General features: G+C 30.3%; 2 protein-coding genes across 2 annotated transcripts in view; both read left to right on the forward strand.

Moving 5' to 3' along the window:
* The window catches only part of LOC137639983 (neuropeptide F receptor-like), an 86,062-nt gene extending 83,050 nt beyond the window's left edge, over positions 1-3,012 (forward strand). Inside the window, exon 2 of the mRNA XM_068372324.1 lies at positions 1,580-3,012. Coding sequence (XP_068228425.1) covers positions 1,580-2,407 — 828 coding nt within the window. The 3' untranslated portion in view covers positions 2,408-3,012. The remainder of the gene's footprint in view (positions 1-1,579) is intronic.
* Positions 2,569-24,014, forward strand: part of LOC137639467 (uncharacterized) — a 52,297-nt gene continuing 30,851 nt past the window's right edge. The window contains exons 1-2 of the mRNA XM_068371738.1: positions 2,569-2,628; positions 2,784-2,953. Of these exons, the coding sequence (XP_068227839.1) occupies positions 2,569-2,628; positions 2,784-2,953 (230 nt within the window). The remainder of the gene's footprint in view (positions 2,629-2,783; positions 2,954-24,014) is intronic.

The raw sequence follows: 24,014 nt of genomic DNA on the forward strand, positions 1-24,014 counted from the left end.
TATTATGTTTTTAATTATTAATGAAGGCAATTTTTTAATTAATTTTCCATAATTCTTCTGGTAAAGAGTAATGAGCTTGAAGAAGCAAGTGATGAAAAGATTATGTTTTTAATTATTAATAAAGGAAAATTTTGGATATTTTTTTTCTTTTTTTTTCTGGTTAAGAGATATATGAAAAATAAACTTCAAGAGGGGATTGTTGAGAAGAATATGTTTCTAATGAATAATGAAGATAATTTTCAAATTAATTTTTATTCTTTTTTTCTGGCAAATAGCAATGAGCTTGGAGAAGCGATTGCTGAAAAGATGATGTTTTTAATTATTAATGAAGACAATTTTTAGACTAATTTTTCATTTTTATTTCTTGGTTAAGAAAAATAAGAAAAATAAGCTTGAAGAGAAAATTGCTAAAAACTTTGTTTTTAACTAATAATGAATAATTTCTTTTATTGAATTTTAATGTTTTTTTTCTGGCAAATAGTAATAAATTAGAAGAAGTGATTTCTGAAAAGAATATGAAGTTTGTACAATAAGCTTGGAAAGAATATGATTCTAATTAATAATGAAGGATTTTCTGAATTTAAATTCTTGAAAATTCCGACAGTTTTTTACTAAATTCATAAACTCATACATACATACATACACACACACGCATATATATATATATATATATATGTGTGTGTGTGTGTGTGTATATATATAAATATATATATACACATGTGTATAATATATATATATATATATACACATATATATACAGTATACATATATATATGTATATATACATACATACATACATATATATATATATATATATATACATATACGCACACACACATATATAGACATATATATATATATATATATATACATATATATACACATATACATATATACACACACTCACACACATATCTCATTCTCACCCCAACCACACGTCGAGTCATTAAAAGCGCAAGCACGAGTACCATCTTAATGTGAGCGTAAGCATCATATCTCAACGGAGGCATACGAGAGGTGATTATTTCTACCTCACGCAGTAGCATCTTTGCATACGTAGAAGTGGCACACTTCGCCTTTGTCACAGATTACCACAATTCTTGCAGTTTTTTGGAAAGAATATATCTCCTGGGGATTTTTTAGTTATTTTTCTGAATTCAGCATGAGTGTTTTATATTAAATGCAATCGTTAATTGGATTAATTTAGCTAAGGAGATGTTATCCTTGACTTATGAAGATATATATATATATATGTATATATATATATATATATATATATCTATATATTTATATAGATATGTATATATATATATATATATATACAGTAAGCTACATATTTATATATATGTATATATATATATATATATATATGTATATATATACATATATATACAGTAAGCTATAATATATATAAGTGTGTGTATATATATACATATACATATATATATATATGTATATATATATATATATATATATATCTATATATGTGTGTGTGTGTGTGTACATAGGTGTGTACCTATAAAATTAACATGTGTCCACCCATACATTACAGTATTAACATATTCCTTCATCTCCGCAGGTGATTGTGTATCCTACGAAGCAATCCTTGAAGACCGTCGGGGCAGTCCTAACCCTCCTGCTCATCTGGGTCGTAGCCTTCATCCTAGCCCTTCCCTTATTCCTTTGGAGGACACTCACCCACCACGTCATAAACCTCCCCAATCTCTATTCGGTCAATTTCTGCTTCGAGGAATGGCCCACCACCCACGGAGGAGGTTACTACAGCGTCTTCGTCATCATCGTACAGTACTGCCTGCCGATCGTCACCGTCAGCGTGTCCTACGCGATGATCTGTAGGAAGCTGAAGGGCAGGATGGCCAACAAATCCGTCAGGAACTCGAAGAAGATCGAGCGAGACGACAGGCGGATGAAGAAGACCAACACGCTGCTAATCGCCATCGCTCTCATCTTCTGCCTCTCGTGGCTGCCTCTTAATCTTTATAACCTAATCGTCGACTTCTACAATCCCTTCGACAACACGGAGAACATGCTCGTCGTCTACGCCGTCTGCCACATGATGGGGATGTCCTCGGCGTGCTCCAACCCCCTCATGTACGGTTGGCTGAACGAGAACTTCCGCAAAGAGTTCCTGGAGCTGTTTAGCCTCCTGTGTCCTTCCTACAGACACCGAAGAGAGTCCACGCCACAGCAGGACGTGAGAAGGAAGTCCCCCGGGTTAGATAATAGCTCGAGGATATCGTCGCAGCTTCCTGCACCGTGTGGGAAGACCGAGAAGCCCATGGTTCTGTATACGAAGGCCTCGGACGTCCAGGAGGCGAATGGGAACTTCGACAAGAAGAGGGAGGTGACGTACATACCCCAAGTGGTCGAAAATGCCAATCTGTAATGGCGAGATAAAAATGTTTTAAGTCGAGTTAGTGGCTCTTTGTGTTTCAAGGAGTTTGCCCCCCTCCCAGAAGTGGACCTTGTTTTAGTCGAGTTAGTGGCTCTTTGTATTTCAGGGAGTTTGCCCCCCTGGCAGGAGTGGACCTTGTTTTAGTCGAGTTAATGCCTCTTTGTGTTTCGAGGAGTTTGCCCCCTGTCAGGAGTGGACCTTGTTTTAGTCGAGTTAGTGGCTCTTTGTGTTTCGAGGAGTTTGCCCCCCTGGCAGGAGTGGACCTTGTTTTAGTCGAATTAGTGGCTCTTTGTGTTTCGAGGAGTTTGCCCCCCTGGCAGGAGTGGACCATGTTTTAAGTTGAATTAGTGGCTCTTTGTATTTCCAGGAGTTTGCCTCCCTGGCAGGAGTGGACCTTGTTTTAAGTCGAGTTAGTGGCTCTGTATTTCAAGGGTTTGCCTCCCTGGCAGGAGTGGACCTTGTTTTAAGTCGAGCTAGTGGCTCTTTGTATTTCGAGGAGTTTGGCCCCCTGGCAGGAGTGGACCTTATTTTAGTCGAGTTAGTGGCTCTTTGTGTTTCAAGGAGTTTGACCCCCCTGGCAAAAGTGGACATTGTTTTGGTCGAGTTAGTGGCTCTTTGTGTTTCAAGGAGATTGTCCCCCTGTCAAAAGTGGACCTTGTTTTAGTCGAATTAGTGGCTCTTTGTGTTTCAAGGAGATTGTCCCCCTGGCAAAAGTGGACCTTGTTTTAAGTCGAGTTAGTGGCTCTTGTGTTTCAAGGAGATTGTCCCCCTGGCAAAAGTGGACCTTGTTTTAAGTCGAGTTAGTGGTTCTTTGTGTTTCAAGGAGTTTGCCCCCCTGGCAGGAGTGGAACTTTTCATTAAAGAGACAATTGCAAACACCTTTCATTGCAGACAATTTGTTTACTTATCATCTACGGACCCCTTGTTGATTCTAACGATCCAATTAGTGTTCCTATAATTTCGTAAACTAATAGGCGTTATTATACCCACTTCATGGTTGTCGCGATGGAGTTGTATATTAAAATGATGAAAAATACAGTTGAAAGAAAAATGGTTAACTTAAACAAAAATTAAGAATATATGAAATGTTAATAGAAAAATGGTGGGGAAAACTTAAACAAAATTTTAAAAATATATGAAACGTTAGGGAAAATATGGTGGAGAAGTCAAATAAACCTAAGAAAAAAATATGAAATGTTAATAGAAAAATGCCGGAGAAATTAAATAAAAATTAAAAGTATATGAAACGTTAATAGAAAAGTGATGAAGAAATTAAATAAAACTAAAAAAAAATATGAAATGTTAATAGAAAAAAATGGTAGAGAAATTCAATAAAACTAGAAATATATGAAACGTTGATAGAAAAAGGATGAAGAAGTTAAATAAAACTGAAAAATAGATATGAAATGTTAATAGAAAAATGGTAGAGAAATTAAATGAAACTAAAAATATATGAAATGTTATTAGAAAAATGATGAAGAAATTAAATAAAACTAAAAATATATGAAACTTTAATAGAAAAATGGCTGAGAAATTAAAACTAAAAAAAAATTAAACGTTAATAGAAAAATGATGGAGAAATCAAACAAAACAAAAAAAAATATGAAACATAAAGTGACATTTCATGAAGAAAAAACATTAAATATTAGAATGTGTGGAATGATAAATATTGTGAATACGACTATCTAAAATTCATTCAGTATTACTATAAAGATTTACTAGTATTTACTATCAATATAAAAGTATTTTTTGATTGATTAAAACCTACTGCATCTTTTACATCTCCTAGAAACTTTATAAGAATAAGAATTATATATATTATTAATAGTTTATAGAAAACGGAATTTTCCTAATTAGAGGTGCTATCATTGTGGCTAAACTATGTTATAAAATTATATAATAAAATAAATGAATTATTCCCAAATGATCTAATTAAAGATATAGATGGCAAGTGAATCTCAAGCTGTTATATTTTGTGTATGTCTGTCTGTCTGGATTTGTTTGTATCGGTTCATATCATTGTGCCAACACAGATAAAGGTTGTGGCAACGTTATGGCATATGGCCTATGTACAAAAGTATAAACTTAATCGGAATGGATGCAATTTGCTTTTACAAGATGTTTATGTAAACTTACTTTACATACACAAGAACACACACACACACACACACACACATATATATATATATATATATGTATGTATGTATGTATATATATATATAGATATATATATATATATATACACATATATATATATATATATAAATATATATGCATATATATACATGTATATATACATACATATATATATATATATATATATAGATATATATACTTGTATATATACATTCATATATATGCATATATATATAGTATAAATATGTGTATATACATGCATATATATATATATATATATATACATAAAAAGGTTTCTCTACATGCTGAGATTTATGCATTCCACATTGAAAATTATAATTATTTTTTCATTTGAGTTTATCATTTATATAAGTCAGATTAAATATAATCTACTTTATTATTATTATTATTATTATTATTATTATTATTATTATTATTATTATTATTATTATTCACTTTCAAATGTTTACACTTTCCCTTTATCTTACTACGTTGGCAAAAAAATTAATAATTATGATTTTCATCAAATATAAGCAAATAAAAATATATTTATATCATTGTAAATTACTTTTTAAATTAGTTAGAAGAATTCGGATCTTACAAAACAAAAAGAAATATTATTTTCCGAAGCAGTTTAAGAATAGTTCCAAGGTAGGCCTACGCTAAATTTCATTTGTTAGTAATAATATTCGTAAATTTTATTTTTTTATTTTTATAAAAATATTCGTAACTTTTATTTTTTTTATTTTTAGTTTTATAGTGAAGTCTTGGATAATATCTTAATTAGATGATAATGAATGATTAAGTGTAATAATGAAAAGCAAAATAAAGAAAATTAGGAAATCATGCTGATTATTTGCAAGTTTTATATATATATATATATATATATACAATGTATATATATATATATATATGTATGTATATATATAGATATATATATCTATGTATATATATATATATATATATTGTATGTATGTATGTATGCAAGTATGTATGTGTGTGATTATACATATACATGATTATACATACATTCATATATATATATATATATATATACATATATATATATATATATACATGTGTGTGTATGTATAAAGTATATGTGTGTCGGTATGTGTGTACATGTGTAAATGCGTATGCGTATGTATATATATTCATTTCACCAGTTTGCATATACTTGCCATAACTATGCATCCACGTAATACAGTCAGATATCGAACAAAAAATAAAAATTAAATCAATTACATTCTGAGGTGTTCAATTTCTTCCCGTGTGTGAGAAAATTGAAAGTAAGTCAAACAAAAGGAATTGAATTCACTTTGCTTTGACGTATTATTGAATCTATATAATAATTCAAACGAAAAATACGAAGGAGATCTTAGAGCACCGATAATGAGTACTATACTCATTTTTTTTTAATGAGGCGCATTTGCACCGACTCGCTGCGGTGCCCTTTTAGCTCGGACAAAGTTTCCTGTTACCTGATTGGTTAGAATTATCTTGTCCAACCAATCAGCGATCAGGAAACGTTTCCGAGCTACAAGGAACCCGCTGCGAGTCGGTGTAAACCTGCCTCGCTAAAAAAAATTGACTATAGACACGTGGGTCTGAATCAAGGTCTTATAGTAATGTTTCTCTTGAAGGCTTAAAGGCCGCTTCATGAATGGCAGAGGCAAGGGACAGTGGCATTGCCCCTATCGGGCAGGACAATGCCCTAGAGACTGACCATATACACATATGATCAGCGCCCAACCCCCCTCTCCATCCAAGCTAGGACCAAGGAGGGCCTGGCAGTAGTTGCTGATGACTTAGCAGATAGACCTATAGGTTCCCCCAAACCCCCCATCCTTAGCTCACAAGGATGGTGAGGTTGCAGCGACCAACGAAAATAACGAGTTTATTGGTTGTTGTGGCCAATGTGGTAACGTCACTGGTGAACGTCAGACTGGGATTCGAGTCCTGCTCAAACTATTTTGTTTCTTTGGTCGCTGCAACCTCACCATCATTGTGAACTAATGATGAACGGTTTGTGGGAGCCTATAGGTCTATCTGCTGAGTCATCAGCAGCCATTGCCTGGCCCTCCTTGGTCCTAGCTTGGGTGGAGGAGAGGGCTTGGGCGCTGATCATATATGTGGTCAGTCTCTGGGGGATTGTCCTGTTCGATAGGGCAATGTCACTGTTCCTTGCCCTCTGCCATTCATGAGCGGCCTTTAAACCTTGAAAGGAATTGGAAACATTAAAGATAATTCAGAAATTTATTTAATTGAATGGTCATTGAGATAGAAGGTTGAAGTGAAGTATATATACATGATAATAAGGTTCATATCTCTCATAATGATGTTGATTAACCCTTTTACCCCCAAAGGACGTACAGGTACGTTTCACAAAACTCATCCCTTTACCCCCATGGACGTACCGGTACGTCCTTGCAAAAAAAGTCTATTTAAAATTATTTTTGCATATTTTTGTAATTGTTTGAGAAAATTCAGGCATTTTCCAAGAGATTGAGACCAACTTGACCCTCTCTATGAAAAAAATTAAGGCTGTTGGAGCAAATTTTTAAAAAAATATACTGTAATATGTGCTGGAAAAAAATAACCCCGGGGGGTTAAGGGTTGGAAATAATTCTGTATTGTGATACGTATTTTTTTTCCGTTTTCTATTTTTTTTATGAACAAAGCTAGGGGTATTTATTTATCTTTTTCTGAACAATACGGTTTTTCTGTTTTAAATTTTCTTTTATGAACAAATCTTGGGGTCTTTATTAATTTTTTCGCAACAATAGGCGTAAAATTGTGATATTTTTTTTTTCAGTTTCCAATTTTTTTATGAACAAAGCTTGGGGTCTTTACTTATTTTTTTCTGAACAAAAGGCGTAAAATTGTGATACATTTTTTTTCAGTTTTCTATTTTTTTATGAACAAAGCTTGCGGTCTTTAAACATTTTTCTGAACAATAGGCATAAAATGGGTGATAATTTTTTTTTTCAGTTTTCAATTTTTTTATGAATATGAATAAAGCTTGGGGTATCTATTCATTTTTCCGAACAATAGGCGTAAAATTGTGATACATTTTTTTTAGTTTTCAATTTTTTACAGTCAAAGCTTGAGGTCTTTATTCATTTTTTTATGAACAAAGCGTAGGGTCTTTATTCATTTTTTATTTGCAAAGCTTGGGGGCCCTATTCATTTTCCTGAACAATATGCGAAAATTTGTGATACAGTTTTCTTCAGTTTCCAATTTTTTACGAACAAAGCTTGAGGTCTTTATTTATTTTTATGAACAAAGCTTGAGATCTTTATTCCTTTTTTTTCGAACAATGAACTTAAGATTGTGATACATTCTTCTTCAGTTTTTAAATTTTTTACGAACAAAACTTGAAGTCTTTATTCATTTATCTGAACAATGAGCGTAAAATATTAGATTCCCCTGAGCCCAGGCTAATATTTTACAGCAATTGTTCAAGTAAAATTTTATACATCTTCCTAAACATTCAGTTTAAAAAAGGTAATTTGTAACACTGGAAAGTCAATTTTATGGAAGATATAGCAATGCAATTATATAGCCATAGTGTATTATAAAATCATTAAAAATATGATTTCGTGTTGCTATTAACTTTCCATAATATCCAGGTGCTTTTCAAAGCTTCTCTGTACAATGTCTTAATTTATATCAGTAAGCACCTCTTTTTACATGGGATAGTAATAGCACGTTAAAACTTTTATATATATGTGAAGAAACAGTATTTTAATTCAATTTTGCTTCCAATAGATAATACAGAATTTTACTATAAACGATTTATTTCAAAAGTTTCAGAAAGTTTCGCTCTGACACTGTAAGTTATTTGAACTAGACTTGAATTAGACTACAGCAATGTAGTTAATGAAAAAAAAGAGGTTTAAGGTTTAAGAGCGAAGTATATGTACATTTTAATCAATTTCTAACGATGATATATATAATATATTATACGATTTTTATAATGTATAGTTCTTCATCTTCTTCTTCTTCGTTTTACTTCTGATTACGCCAGTGATTAATGGCAAAATAGAATTTTTTGACAATTTGAGATACGATGTTACTAATTTTATGCTCAAAATGCATGCAACCGGTTTTATGTGTAGTTTATATATATATATATATATATATATATATAAAAAATATATATGTATATATATATTACTGTATATACAGTATATATAAATTATTTTTTCTTTTTGTATATACATGAAATAAACCTCATAAACGAAGTATATATATATATATATATATATACATATATATTATGTAAAATATTTATGTCCCAAATGTATCCATAATCAGTGTTTCAATATCTTTATGTCGGTCATTAAAGTATTATATATCCGTTGGTGTTTTATTCAAGCAATAATTATATCCTTAGACAAAACAAACATACGATAATGAGCTATTATTAAAATCATTAGAATTATTAAATTCATTAAAATTACTAAAATTATTAAAATTATCGAAATTATTAAAATTATTAAAATTATCGAAATTATTAAAAATTATTAAAATTATTAAAATCATTAGAATTACTAGAATTAGTAGAATTATCAAAATTATTAAAATTATTATAATTATTAAAATTACTAAAATTATTAAAATTATTAAAATGATTAAAATTATCAGAATTATTAAAATTATTAGAATTATTAAAATTATTAAAATTATTGAAATTATTGAAATTATTAAAATTACTAAAATTATTATATTATTATTAGAATTATTAAAATTATCATTGTTATTAAAATTAAAATCATAAAATTTAGAAAGCCTTTTATAAGGCTAAAATCCCTGGCAGATCTTTGCTTAGACAGCCTCTATAATATTTACAATGTTTCCTGGTGGATAAAATCACTGATTAAACAGCCAATTACATAATTACACTGAGGTGGATAATATATACTTCATAAATACTGGTAATATGATGAAGTAAAATAATGAGCAAAATAATGCAGCTAATATGAACTAAATTGATCTACCTGTTATAGATAATGAATCTTAATAAATCATAAAACCGAATTTCTGAGGCATCTTGGGGTCTGATCATAATATATGGTCAGTCTCTAGAGCATTGTCCTGCTTGCTGGGGCAATGTCACCATCCCTTGTCTCTGCCATTCATGAGCAGCCTTTAAACCTTTAAATTATACTATTTTTTTTTTAATGAGGTGCTTTTGCACTGACTCGCAGGGGTGCCCTTTTACCTCAGAAAAGTTTCCTACTAGCTGATTTGGCTAGGGCAAAGTCACTGTACCTGGCCTGTGCTATTCATAAGCGGCCTTTAAACCTTTAAACTATACTTATTTTTTTAATGAGACACTTTTCCACTGGGTCACAGCGGTGCCCTTTCAGCTCGGAAAAGTTTTTCTACTAGCTGATTGGTTAGAATTATTTTGTCCAACCAATCAGCTATTAGGGAACTTTTCCGAGCTAAAAGGGCACCCCTGGTAGTCAGTGCAAATGTATTGACTCGCATGAATACCCTTTTAGTTCTGAAAGGCTTCCTACTAGCTGATTGGTTAGAATTATTTTATCCAACAAAAACAGTTATTAGGAAACTTTTCCGAGCTAAAAGGGCACCCTTGCAAATCGGTGTAAATATGCCTCATTAGAAAAAATAGAGTATAGTTACCTCCAAATGAAACAAATGATGGTCAGAAAGACATACAGATAATAGGCTAAACAGGCAGACAAAAATATTGATAGATAGCATATCCCCATAAAACATATATCAGTCAAAAACATATTATACAGATAAGACAATGCATGCACATTTACTCTACTCTGCATTTACATTCAGATCTCCCTGGACAATTCTATCCTGTTTGTAATACTAGGCAGGCAGTTAATTATAATAGCCAGGCCTTCTCCATCATGAGGCCTCAATACTACACACTATTCTAGAAGTTTTATTCCAGCCTGTTACCAAGTGGTGGAATGATCTTCCTAATCGGGTAGTTGAATCGGTAGAACTTCAAAAGTTCAAAGTTGGAGCAAATGTTTTTATGTTGACCAGGCTGACATGAGTCTTTTTTTATAGTTTATATATGACATATCTGTTTTTGATATAGTTTATATAGGACATATCTGTTTTTGACGTTGTTAATAGTTTAATATAGGACATATCTGTTTTGACGCTGTTACTGTTTTTAGAATGATATATTATCAATTTATTCTCATCATTTATCTATTTCCTTATTTCCTTTCCTCACTGGGCTATTTTTCCCTGTTGGAGCCCTTGGGCTTATATAGCATCTTGCTTTTCAAACTAGGGTTGTAGCTTGGCTAGTAATAATAATAATAATAATAATAATAATAATAATAATAATAAGAAGAAGAAGAAGAAGAAGAAGAAGAAGAAGAAGAAGAAGAAGAAGGTAGAACAGAATGTTAAATATACTTCTATAGATTTTGCGTATTTAACATCTGAAAATCTTAAACTACCATTCCTATATGAAACCTATACAATCATATTTGTAAAAAGGGGGACTCCACATTTGAGTTAAGCTGTGGTGAATATTTTTTTATAAATATATCATTAAGGCAGATTTTGCAAAGTTGAATAGAGAATTTATACCTTCTGAAAAATTTTAAGACCCCCAAGTATTATTATTATTATTATTATTATTATTATTTTATTACTACTATCATTATTACTATTATTATTATTATCATTATTCTATTATTATCATCATTATTATTATTATTATAATTATTATCATTATATTATTATTAATTATTATTATTATTATTATTATTATTATTATTTCATATTATTATCATTATTATTATTATTATGATTATTATTATTATGATTATTATTATTATCATTATTATTATTATTATTATCAGCCACACTACAACCCTGGTTAGAAAGCAGGATACTATGAACCACAGGGCTTCAACAGGGAAAAATAGCTCAGTGAGGAAAGGAAACAAGGAAACAAATAAACTATAAGAAAATTAATGAACAATTAAAATGCAATGTTATAAGAGATAATAAAGGTTAAATTGGTGAAGCCAGTAAATCCTTTAATGTAACAGAAACCACAGAGAATTAAAAAGATAATATGGAAAATTTTCACTATTAAGACAATGCGAGAATTGCTGTATCCAAAGTTGATATTTATGGAAAGGACGAAGGGCTTACTAAACAGAATTTCCAATAATAGAGTATTCTTATATAACACTATGTATGATATTCATACTCCCTACATTGTTAAAAAAATCGTAATTCTAATCAAAAATTCTCCGTAAAAATATACCGTTCTCAGCCGTATTTCAGTAAAATACAGGCGACCGTATTTTTTACCCCTACTTTGTTATTATCTTTTACCGCTTGGTGACCGTAATATCACTCCTTTACGTCAATATATCCGTTTTTGAAACGGTAAATGCCTGACAATATTTATTCCAGGGATTTTTACCTTTTTTAGGTAAATTCTAACATTGTAAACTATTTATAAACACGACAAATAAAAGATGGAATAGGTTCTCTTGCTTGAGGGTACACTCAGGTGCACTATTCTATCTGTTTCCTTATTCACTTACAAGGCTATTTTCCGTGTTGGAGTTTTTGGGCTTATAGCATGCTGCTTTTCCAACTAGGGCTGTAGTATAGCTAGTAATGATAATAACTTGTGACAACGAGAAATTGGTTAATTTTCAGATAAAATACATTTTTTAGAAATGGTTTGATTCTGCGAATATATATATATATATATACATACATATATATATATACATATATATATATATATATATATGTATATATATATGTATGTGTATATATATATATATATATATATAAATATATATATGTATATATATAATACATATATATATATACATATATATATATATATATACATATATATATATATATATGTACATATATATATATATATATACACACATAGAAAATGTTATATATCATTTTAAAAGCTGAACACAATTCGATCCTCTTTTAACATATGAAAGAGAAAATGTATAATATGATGATTGAAATTCTTGATATAAAATTGTAAAAGCATTTTGCAATGGATACGAAAATATGTGCGAATTAATTTTATCATCGAAAGAATAGAGGATGAAATTATTCAATGCATCGTTTCTCATTCATTTCAAATAGAGGTTAGAATGGAAACAGTGTTTATATGTATGTATGTATATATATGTATATGTATATATATATATATATATATATGTATATATATATATATATATATGTATATATATATATTTATATATATGTATATATTGTATATATACATATATATACATACATATATATATATATATATATAGCATATATATACATTTATACATATATATATATATATATGTGTGTATATATGAATATATATATATATATATATATTCATAAATATATATATATATATAAATATATATATATATATATATATATGTATATATATAAATATGTATATGTATATATATACATATATATATATATAGATATATATATATATATATATATATTCATATATATATATATACGCATACATACATATATTCAACACTTAGTGATTTCTCCTCAAAGGGGATATCTTTGAAGAGTAGCAACCAAACAATCAATTTCCATAATATTTCCTTACTATTGTATCAGCTCATTCATTCTATATCCCTTGCTAGTCACTAAAATATCTTTTCCCCTTTTTTTATATCCAGGAATTCCTGGAAAAACTGGAATAGGAATACTTGAAAAATGGCTTTTAAAACTTGAAAATAATTAAACTAATATATTTTTTACTTTTTTAATTCCAGGAAAACTGGAATTGGAATAATTGAAAAAAAAATGCGCTTTAAAATGTGAAAATAAATAAGCTAATTTTTCTTTTACTTTTTTAATTCCAGGAATTCCTGGAAAACTGGAATAAGAATACCTGAAAAATGGGCTTTAAAATTTAAAAATAGATAAGCTAATATATCTTTTCCTTTTTTAATTCCAGGAATTCCTGGAAAACTGGAATAGGAATACTGGAAAAATGGGCTTTAAAATGTGAAAATAATTAAACTAATATATTTCCTGCTTTTTTAAATTCCAAGAATTTCTGGAAAACTGGAATAGGAATACTTGAGAAATGGGCTTTAAAATGTGAAAATAATTGAACTAATATATTTTCTTACTTGTTTAAATTTCCAGGAATTCCTGGAAAACTGGAATAGGAAATACTTGAAAAATGGGCTTTACAATGTGAAAATGTATAAGCTAATATATCTTATACTTTTTTAATTCCAGGAATTCCTGGAAAACTGGAATAAGATTACTTGAAAAATGGGCTTTAAAAATGTGTAAATAAATGAGGGTAAGTGGTCATATGAGCATCTATATTAAAGTTACGAGTAGGTTGTAGGTTGACTTTTAATAAGAGGTTATTATTATTATTATTATTATTATTATTATTATTATTATTACTTGCTAAGCTACAACACTAGTTGGAAAAGCAGAATGGTATAAGCCCAGTGACTCCAACAGGGGAAAATAGCCCAGTGAGGAAAGGAAACAAGGAAAAATAAAATATTCTAAGAAGCGTAACATTAAAATATCTCCTATATAAACTATAAAAACTTTAACAAAACAAGAGGAAAAGAAATAAGATAGAATAGTGTACCCAATTTTACCCTCAAGCAAGAGAACTCTATTCCAAGACGATGGAAGACTATGCTACAAGTCTAGGGGATTCAAAAGAGAAAATAGTCCAGTGAAAACAGAAAACAAGGAACAATTAAATATTTTAAGAAGCGTGACAACCTTAAAATATCTCCTATATAAACTATAAAAACTTTAATAAAACAAGAGGAAAAAGGAATGAGATAGAATAGTGTGCCCGAGTGTACCCTCAAGCAAGAGAACTCTATCCCAAGACAGTGGAAGGCAAAGGTACAAAGGTTATATTTTATTGAGGGAAAGGATAGTGTTTTTATACGAATATAAATCCCTCTTCTACTCGGCTAGAAATAACATATAATGTTTATATTTCAATAACGTTGAAGCATCACGTAACTAAATTTATCCTGTGATATGAAGGTTTTGTATTCCCATTTATAAATATATACCAAACTCACTGGGGTATTTTTTCCTGTTGGAGCCCTTGGGCTTACAGCATCCAGCCTTTCCAACTAGGATTGTAGCTTATAATAATAATAATAATAATAATAAGGAAGAAGAAGAAGAAGAAGAAGAAGAAGAAGAAGAAGAAGAAGAAGAAGAAGAAGAAGAAGAAGAAGAAGAAGAAGCTTAGCAGTAATAATAATAATTATGATAACATAAAAAACATTTGCTTCAAGCTTGAACTTTAGAAGTTCTACCGATTCAACTACCCAATAAGGAAGATCATTCCACATCTTGATCACAGCTGGAATAAAACTTCCAGAATACTTGTAGTATTGAGCCTCATGATGGAAAAGGCCTGAATAAAATTAACTGCAGGACTAGTATTACGAACAGGATGGAATTGGTCCGGGAAAATCTAAATGTAAAGAATGGTCAGAATTATGAAAAATCTTCTTCAACATGCACAATGAACTAATTGAACGACGATGCCAAAGGTTAATATCTAGGTCAAGGGAAATTTAATAGACCGTAAGTTTCTGTCCAACAAATTAAGATGAGAATCAGCAGCTGAAGACCAGACAGGAGAACAATGCTCAAAACAAGGTAGAATTGATAGGGTAGAAAAAAAATTCACATAATTTATACTCAGAAATATGGTTTACAAATGCATTTCAAAATGGAGAAAATAGATATATAAAAAATTGATAAGGGAAAAATCAAGGGAAATTGAATAGACCGTAAGTTTCTGTCCAACAAATTAAGATGAGAATCAGCAGCTGAAGACCAGACAGGAGAACAATACTCAAAACAAGGTAGAATTGATAGAGAGAAAAATAAATTCCCCATAATTCATACTCAGAAATAAGGTTTACAAATACATTTTAAAATGGAGAAAATAGTTACATAAAAATTGATAAAGGAAAAATCAAGGGAAATTTAATAGACCGTAAGTTTCTGTCCAACAAATTAAGATGAGAATCAGCAGCTGAACACCAGACAGGAGAACAATACTCAAAACAAGGTAGAATTGATAGGGTAGAAAAAAAATATTCACATAATTCATACTCAGAAATATGGTTTACAAATACATTTCAAAATGGGAGAAAATAGATATATAAAAATTGATAAGGGAAAAATCAAGGGAAATTTAATAGACCGTAAGTTTCTGTCCAACAAATTAAGATGAGAATCAGCACCTGAAGACCAGACAGGAGAACAATACTCAAAACAAGGTAGAATTGATAGGGTAGCAAAAAAAAAATTCACTCAGAAATATGGTTTACAAATGCATTTCAAAATGGAGAAAAACAAGGGTACAAAAATTGATAGGGGAAAAAAAATGTTCAAATGATTAAAAATCAAACGAGGGTTCACATTTAATTCACTGTTTTTTTTTAGGGAGACATTAAATCAAATGAGTTTTTAATAAATGGAAGGGGACTCTTGGGGACTCCTTGTAAAGACACAATCTTTCGAATAAAATGAGTTTTCCATCTTTTACCAATTAGAAAGGACCCAAACAACTCAGGGAGAAAATAGATCCTTGAAAAAAGGGCCTTCATGAGATTAACTCTCTCTCTCTCTCTCTCTCTCTCTCCTCTCTCTCTCTCTCTCTCTCTCTCTATCACACATACACACACACACACACATATAATACACACACAACTGTGATAACGTATCCATAATAAGATGAAGTAATCAGTATGAATACGAGTGAAATAAATTTTGTTCTCTCTCTCTCTCTCTCTCTCTCTCTCTCTCTCTCTCTCTCTTAATGTCATGGCTGTAATAACTTATGCAGTATTAGAAATAAATATTCTTTTTGAATATAGGGAAAGGAAAAATCATCTCTCTCTCTCTCTCTCTCTCTCTCTCTCTCTCTCTTAATGTCATGGCTGTAATAACTTATGCAGTATTAGAAATAAATATTCTTTTTGAATATAGGAAAAGGAAAAATCATCTCTCTCTCTCTCTCTCTCTCTCTCTCTCTCTCTCTTAATGCCACAAAACGTAATACGCTATTAATCATTAAAAATACCTTATCTGTATAAATACGAAACAAAATTCCTTTTTCATAATAGGATGATTATCAAGTTCTCTCTCTCTCTCTCTCTCTCTCTCTCTCTCTCTCTTATTGCCACAAACGTAATACCCCTATTAATCATAAAAAACCTAATCTGTATAAATACAAAACAAAATTCATTTTTGATAATGTCCTGATTATCAAGTTCTCTCTCTCTCTCTCTCTCTCTCTCTCTCTCTCTCCTATTGCCTCAACTGTAATAACCAAATCTGTATAAAAATGAGAGAAACAAAATACATTTATGATAATGGCCTGATTATAAAATCTCTCTCTCTCTCTCTCTCTCTCTCTCTCTCTCTCTCAACTGTAATAACCTAATCTATATAAAAAATGAGAGAAACAAAATAAATTTTTGATAATATTCTGATTATCAGACTCTCTCTCTCTCTCTCTCTCTCTCTCTCTCTCTCTCCTATTGCCACAACTGTATTAACCTAATCTGTATAAAAATGAGAGAAAAAAAATACATAATTGATAATGTGCTGATTATCAAGCTCTCTCTCTCTCTCTCTCTCTCTCTCTCTTACTGCCACAACTGTAATAACCTAATTTCTATAAAAAAAATGAGAGAAACAAAATACATTTTTGATAATATGCTGATTATCAAATTTCTCTCTCTCTCTCTCTCTCTCTCTCTCTCTCTCTCTCTCTCTCTTACTGCCACACAACTGTAATAACCTAATTTCTATAAAAAAATGAGAGAAACAAAATACATTTTTGATAATATGCTGATTATCAAATTTCTCTCTCTCTCTCTCTCTCTCTCTCTCTCTCTCTCTCATTGACACAACTGTATTAACCTAATCTGTATAAATACGAGAAAAAACGAAATAAATTTTTAATAATGTTTGGATTATCAAATTCTCTCTCTCTCTCTCTCTCTCTCTCTCTCTCTCTCCTTACAACAACTGTAATAACCAAATCTGTATAAAAACGAGAGAAACAAAATTAATTTTTGATAATGTCCTGATTATCAAGCTCTCTCCTCTCTCTCTCTCTCTCTCTCTCTCTCTCACTGTCACAACTCTAATAACCTAATTTGTATCAAAAATTGAGAGAAACAAAATATATTTTTGATATTGTTCTTATTATCAAATTTCTCTCTCTCCTCTCTCTCTCTCTCTCTCTCTCTCTCACTTTTACAGCTCTAATAACAGAATCTGTATAAAAAATGAGAGAAACAAAACACATTTCTTAATAATATTCTGATTATCAAGGTCTCTCTCTCTCTCTCTCTCTCTCTCTCTCTCTCTCTCTCTCTCTTTTAATATCACAACTCTAATAACCTAATATGTATAAAAAGGAGAGAAACAAAATACATTTTTGATTATATCCTGATTATCAAGTTCTCTCTCTCTCTCTCTCTCTCTCTCCTCTCTCTCCACACACACCACACACACAACTCTAATAACCTAATCTATTTAAAAATGAGAGAAACAAAATACATTTTTGATAATGTGCTGATTATCATGTTCTCTCCACTGGCTCCAAATTCGTCACTGAGATCTCATTTCGAATTAATCAGTTTCCTTTGAGAAGCCATCGCGCGCATGAATTGGATAAGAGAGTGGGCTGAAAATACCAAGGTCAATTTCTATAATTAGTTTCCGATCATTCGACACTTATAAATTATAAATGTGTTTTTGACATGCTGATGAGATTGAAATGTTTTTAGAAATTATTCTAGGTATAAGGAAATGCAACATCAAAAATATATATAAGGCTGTTTTTTTTTTTGGAGGGGTATAAGAAATTGCTTTCTGAAATTCTAGTCTATAACCAGAGACAAGCATCATTAACCGTATAAGATATAGAACTATATCTCTTTGAAAGGGTAGAATAGACTCTTTAGCTATGGTAAGCAGCTCTTCTAGGAGAAGGATATTCCAAAATCAAACCATTATTCTCTAATCTTTGGTAGTGCCATAGCCTCTGTACCATGGTCTTCCACTATCTTGGGTTAGAGCTCTCTTGCTTTAGGGGTACACTCGGGCACAATATTCTATATAATTTCTCTTCCTCTTTTATTTTTTAAAGTTCATGTCGTTTATAGAGGAAATATTTATTTTAAGATTGTTACTGTTCTTAAAAAATTTTATTTTTCCTTGTTTCCTTTCCTCATGGGGCTATTTTTCATGTTAGGGGGCCCTGGGCTTATACCATCCTGCTTTTCCAACCAGGGTTGTAGCTTAGCAAGTAATAATAATAATAATAATAATAATAATAATAATAATAATAATAATAATATCATTATCATCAACATTCTTAGTATTACTAGCTAAGCTACAACCCTAGTTGGAAAAGCAGGATGCTATAAGCCCAAGTGATCCAACAGGGAAAAATAGCCCAATGAGGAATGATAGCTCTAGATTATTATTATTATTATTATTATTATTATTATTACTACCAGCTAAGCTAAAACCCTAGTCGGAAAAGCTAGACACTATAACCCAAATGTCCCTAACAAGGAAAAATAGCCCAGTGAGGAATGATAGCTGTAGATTATTATTATTATTATTATTACTACTACTACTACTACTACTACTACTACTACCAGCTAAGCTAAAACCTTAGTCGGAAAAGCTAGACACTATAACCCCAAATATCCCTAACAAGGAAAAATAGCCCAGTGAGGAAAGGAAACCAGAGAATCAATAAACGAAGCACATTCACCCCATCATCGCTAACAAAGAAAAAACAATATAGTTCCAGCATATTTGCGTATTGAATGTATCTGAAATAGGTCAGTTGAGGTATAAATTATGTATTACAATTAATATCTGATTTATGCGAGTCCCAGAAATTTTTAGTCCCGATTTATGCGAGTGCCAGAAATAGATTTGTTTGAACCTCGGCTTAACAACTCGTAGGGGATTTTCTTGGTTTTAATTTCTAAATAGAGAATAACCCATTGACTGCAATGCAAATCTTTATTAGCGAAATGTATTATTAACCATTCAACGCCAACTAATCCCCTTTTTTTCTCTCTCTCTCTCTCTCTCTCTCTCTCTCTCTCTGTTTGTATATGCTGTATATATATATATATATATATGTGTGTGTGTATGTGTGTGTATATATTCATATATATATATATATATATATATTCATTTATATGTATATATATATAGATAATATCATATATATACAGTGTATATATTTTATATGCTATATATATATTTCTATAGGTTTATATATACATATACAGTATACATAGATATGTATACGTTTATGTACAGAATATATATATATATATATATATATATACATATATATACATACATATACACACACATATATATATTTATTTTCAAAATCAATCATACCTTACCATCAAGAGAAAAAAGAGTAGAATATAGGTCATCCTATAAAAAAACAACACCGAATAATGAGCAGTTAATGAAGAGATCAAATAATGAAAAAAAAAAATAATTAATCCCTGTGAGAAGCTGTTCACCTGGAAAATATTCTATTCAAACGTGATCGTCCATCGAGAGGAATTTTATAGAACGACCCTTAATCAAGCGATTATCAATAAAGAGGGAATCTTAAAAATGTCATTAAATTGATGAGAGGTGGATGCTCTCAATCTCTCTCTGTCTGGTCTGTCTGTCTGTCTGTCTCTCTCTCTCTCTCTCTCTCTCTCTCTCTCTCTCTCTCTCTCTCACACACACACATAACTGTAATAACTTATTCATAATATGAAAAAGCAATATGTATAAATACGAGAGAAGCAAAATTTTCTGTAATAACTTGTTTATAATAAGAAAAATTAATATACGAGAGAAAGAAAATTAAGTTCTCTCTCTCTCTCTCTCTCTCTCTCTCTCTCTCTCTCTCTCTCATACACACATACACTCACATAACTGTGATAACTTGTTTATAATAAGAAAAAGTAATATGTATAAATACGAAAAAAACAAAGTTATCTCTCTCTCTCTCTCTCTCTCTCTCTCTCTCTCTCTCTCTTGTAATGGCATAATTGTAATAACTTATGCAGTATCAGAAATAAATACTATGTTTACATATGAGAGAAGGAAAATTCATCTCTCTCTCTCTCTCTCTCTCTCTCTCTCTCTCATAACTGTTATAACTTGTTTATAATAAGAAAAATTAATATGTGTAAATATGAGAGAAACAAAATTAAGTTACCTCTCTCTCTCTCTCTCTCTCTCTCTCTCTCTCTCTCTCACATAAAACTGTAATAACATTTTCATAAAAAGATAAAAGTAAATTGTATGAATACGAGAAAAACAATATATATTTGCTCTCTCTCTCTCTCTCTCTCTCTCTCTCTCTCTCTCTCTCTCATAACTGTAATAACTTATTCATAATAAGAAAAAGTAATATGTGTAAATATGAGAGAAACAAAATTAATTTCTCTCTCTCTCTCTCTCTCTCTCTCTCTCTCTCTCTCTCATAACTGTAATAACTTATTCATAATAAGAAAAAGTAATATGTGTAAATTTGAGAGAAACAAAATTAATTTCTCTCTCTCTCTCTCTCTCTCTCTCTCTCTCTCTCTCTCTCTCTCTACCATACGGAGGTTGGATTAATATTTGATGTTTTATTAAAAGGAATGTAATCAAGACTACGAGAACTGCAATTATCTCTTTAGTAATCGATATTATTATTTGCATTGTTCAAAATATGTGTTTAGAATAAATATGAAAAGAGAATTTATATGATCTTTTGTTTGTGTTCATGTTTCATTGTTAACAAATCTGCTTAAAAGGGAATGCAAATGATACCAACAACAACAACAACAACAACAACATGGACAACACCAACAACAACAACAACAACAACAACAACAACAACAAAAACAACAACAACAACATGAGCTATTCTACAGGCATATACCCATGAATCTATGTCTGGATATTAATCTCTGGCACCACTGTTCAGTTTATTATTATTATTATTATTATTATTATTATTATTATTATTATTATTATTATTATTATTATTATTATTAACTGCTAAGCTACAACCCTAGTTGAAAAAGCAGGATGCTATAAGCCCAAGGGCTCCAACAGGGAAAAATAGCCCAGTGAGGAATTATTATTATTATTATTATTATTATTATTATTATTATTATTATTATTGTTATTATAAGCTATGACCCTGGTTGGAAAAGCAGGATGCTATAAGCCCAAGGGCTCCAACAGGGAACAAATAGCCTAGTGAGGAAAGGAAACAAGTACATAAATAAACTACAAGAGAAGTAATGAACAATAAAAATATAATATTTTAAGAACAGCAACAACATTAAATTGGATCTCTCTCTCTCTCTCTCTCTCTCTCTCTCTCTCTCTCTCTATATATATATATATATATATATTGAGTGTTGTTTGTTAATAAAGACTTAATAAACTCCAATATGATATGTATCTGTGTTGGCTAAATATATCATTGGGTGGTGCCTTTCTTAAAGCTATTGATTATGTGTGTGCGTGTATATGTATCTATATGTATATAGGTATATATCCGAATGTGTAGAACATACAGAACATACAACTGCTGCTCTAACTACCTCAACCGTCTTAAAAAAAACTAATATACGGAAACATTTTATCGCAAAGAATTTTTCTACAACTTTCGCTGCCACCACGAAAAAACACAAACAACTTTCTCTCGAAAAAACATCTTTTTTTTACTACGATTCTATACTTCGATGGCCAGAGTTTTAGGATACGATATTACCTCGGTAAAATTGTATGGTAAAATTGTGTGGTAAATTTGTATAGTAAATGTGTGTGGCAAAATTCTATGGGAAAATGTATGGTAATATTTTGTGGTAAAATTGTATGGTAAAATTGTGTGGTTAAATTGTATGGTAATATTGTGTGGTTAAACTATATGGTAATATTATGCGATAAAATTGTGTGGTAAAATTATATGGTAAAATTGTGGGGTTAAATTGTATGGTAATATTTTGTGGTTAAACTGTAGGTAATATTATGCCGTAAAATTGTGTGGTAATATTATGTGGTAAAATTGTGTAGTAAAATTGTATGGTAAAATATTTGGAAAAATTGTATGTTATTATTGTATGGTAAAATAGTGTGGTAAAATTGTGTAGTAAATGTGTGGTAAAATTCTATGGTAAAAATGTATGGTAAAATTGTGTGGGAAATAATGTACGGTAATATTGTATTGTAATATTGTATGGTAAAAATGTGTGTTAAATTGTGTGGTAATATTGTATGGTAATATTGTATGGTAATATTGTATGGTAAAATTATGTTGCAAAATTATATGGAAAAATTGTATGGTAATATTGTATGGTAAATTTGTGTGGTTAAATTGATAGGTAAAATTGTGTGGTAAAATTGTGTGGTAATATTGTGTGGTAAAATTATATGGTAAAATTGTGTGGTTAAATTGTATGGTAATATTGTGTGGTTAAACTGTATGGTAATATTATGCGATAAAATTGTGTGGTAAAATTATATGGTAAAATTGTGTGGTTAAATTGTGTGGTAATATTTTGTGGTTAAACTGTAGGTAATATTATGCCGTAAAATTGTGTGGTAATATTATGTGGTAAAATTGTGTGGTAAAATTGTATGGTAAAATGTGTGGTAAAATTGTATGGTAAAATAGTGTGGTAAAATTGTATAGTAAATGTGTGTGGTAAAATTCTATGGTAAAAATGTATGGTAAAATTGTGTGGTAAAATTGAATGGTAATATTGTATTGTAATATTTCATGGTAAAAATGTGTGTTAAATTGTGTGGTAATATTGTATGGTAATATTGTAAGGTAAAATTGTGTGGAAAAAAATGTACGGTAATATTGCATTGTAATATTGTATGGTAAAAATGTGTGTTAGATTGTGTGGTAATATTGTATGGTAAAATTGCGTGGAAAAAAATTTGATAATAATTTATATATAGGACTAGAATGTACTAATTCGATGCATTTTTATGCAGAGATCTGCAAGCTTTATAATTTTTTTTTTAATTACTTAAAGTAGACCAGACTGAAGTACTTTGATTGCTTTCGGATATGTCACAAATGTACAGTTTTATATAATTATAGCATTTATTCCGTATCATTAGCAGTTTAGCCAGGGCTCCAGCCACCCGTTGAGATACGACCGCTAGACAGTTATTGGGTTCTTTGACTGGCCAGACAGTACCACAATGAATCCTTCTCTCTGGTTATGGTCCACTTTCCCTTTGCCTACACATACAACGAATAGTCTGGCCTATTCTTTATAGATTGTCCTCAGTCCTCATACACCTGACAACACTGAGATTACCAAACAATTC

Source organism: Palaemon carinicauda, chromosome 4 (genome assembly GCF_036898095.1).
Source record: "Palaemon carinicauda isolate YSFRI2023 chromosome 4, ASM3689809v2, whole genome shotgun sequence".
Taxonomy (NCBI): Eukaryota; Metazoa; Arthropoda; class Malacostraca; order Decapoda; family Palaemonidae; genus Palaemon; species Palaemon carinicauda.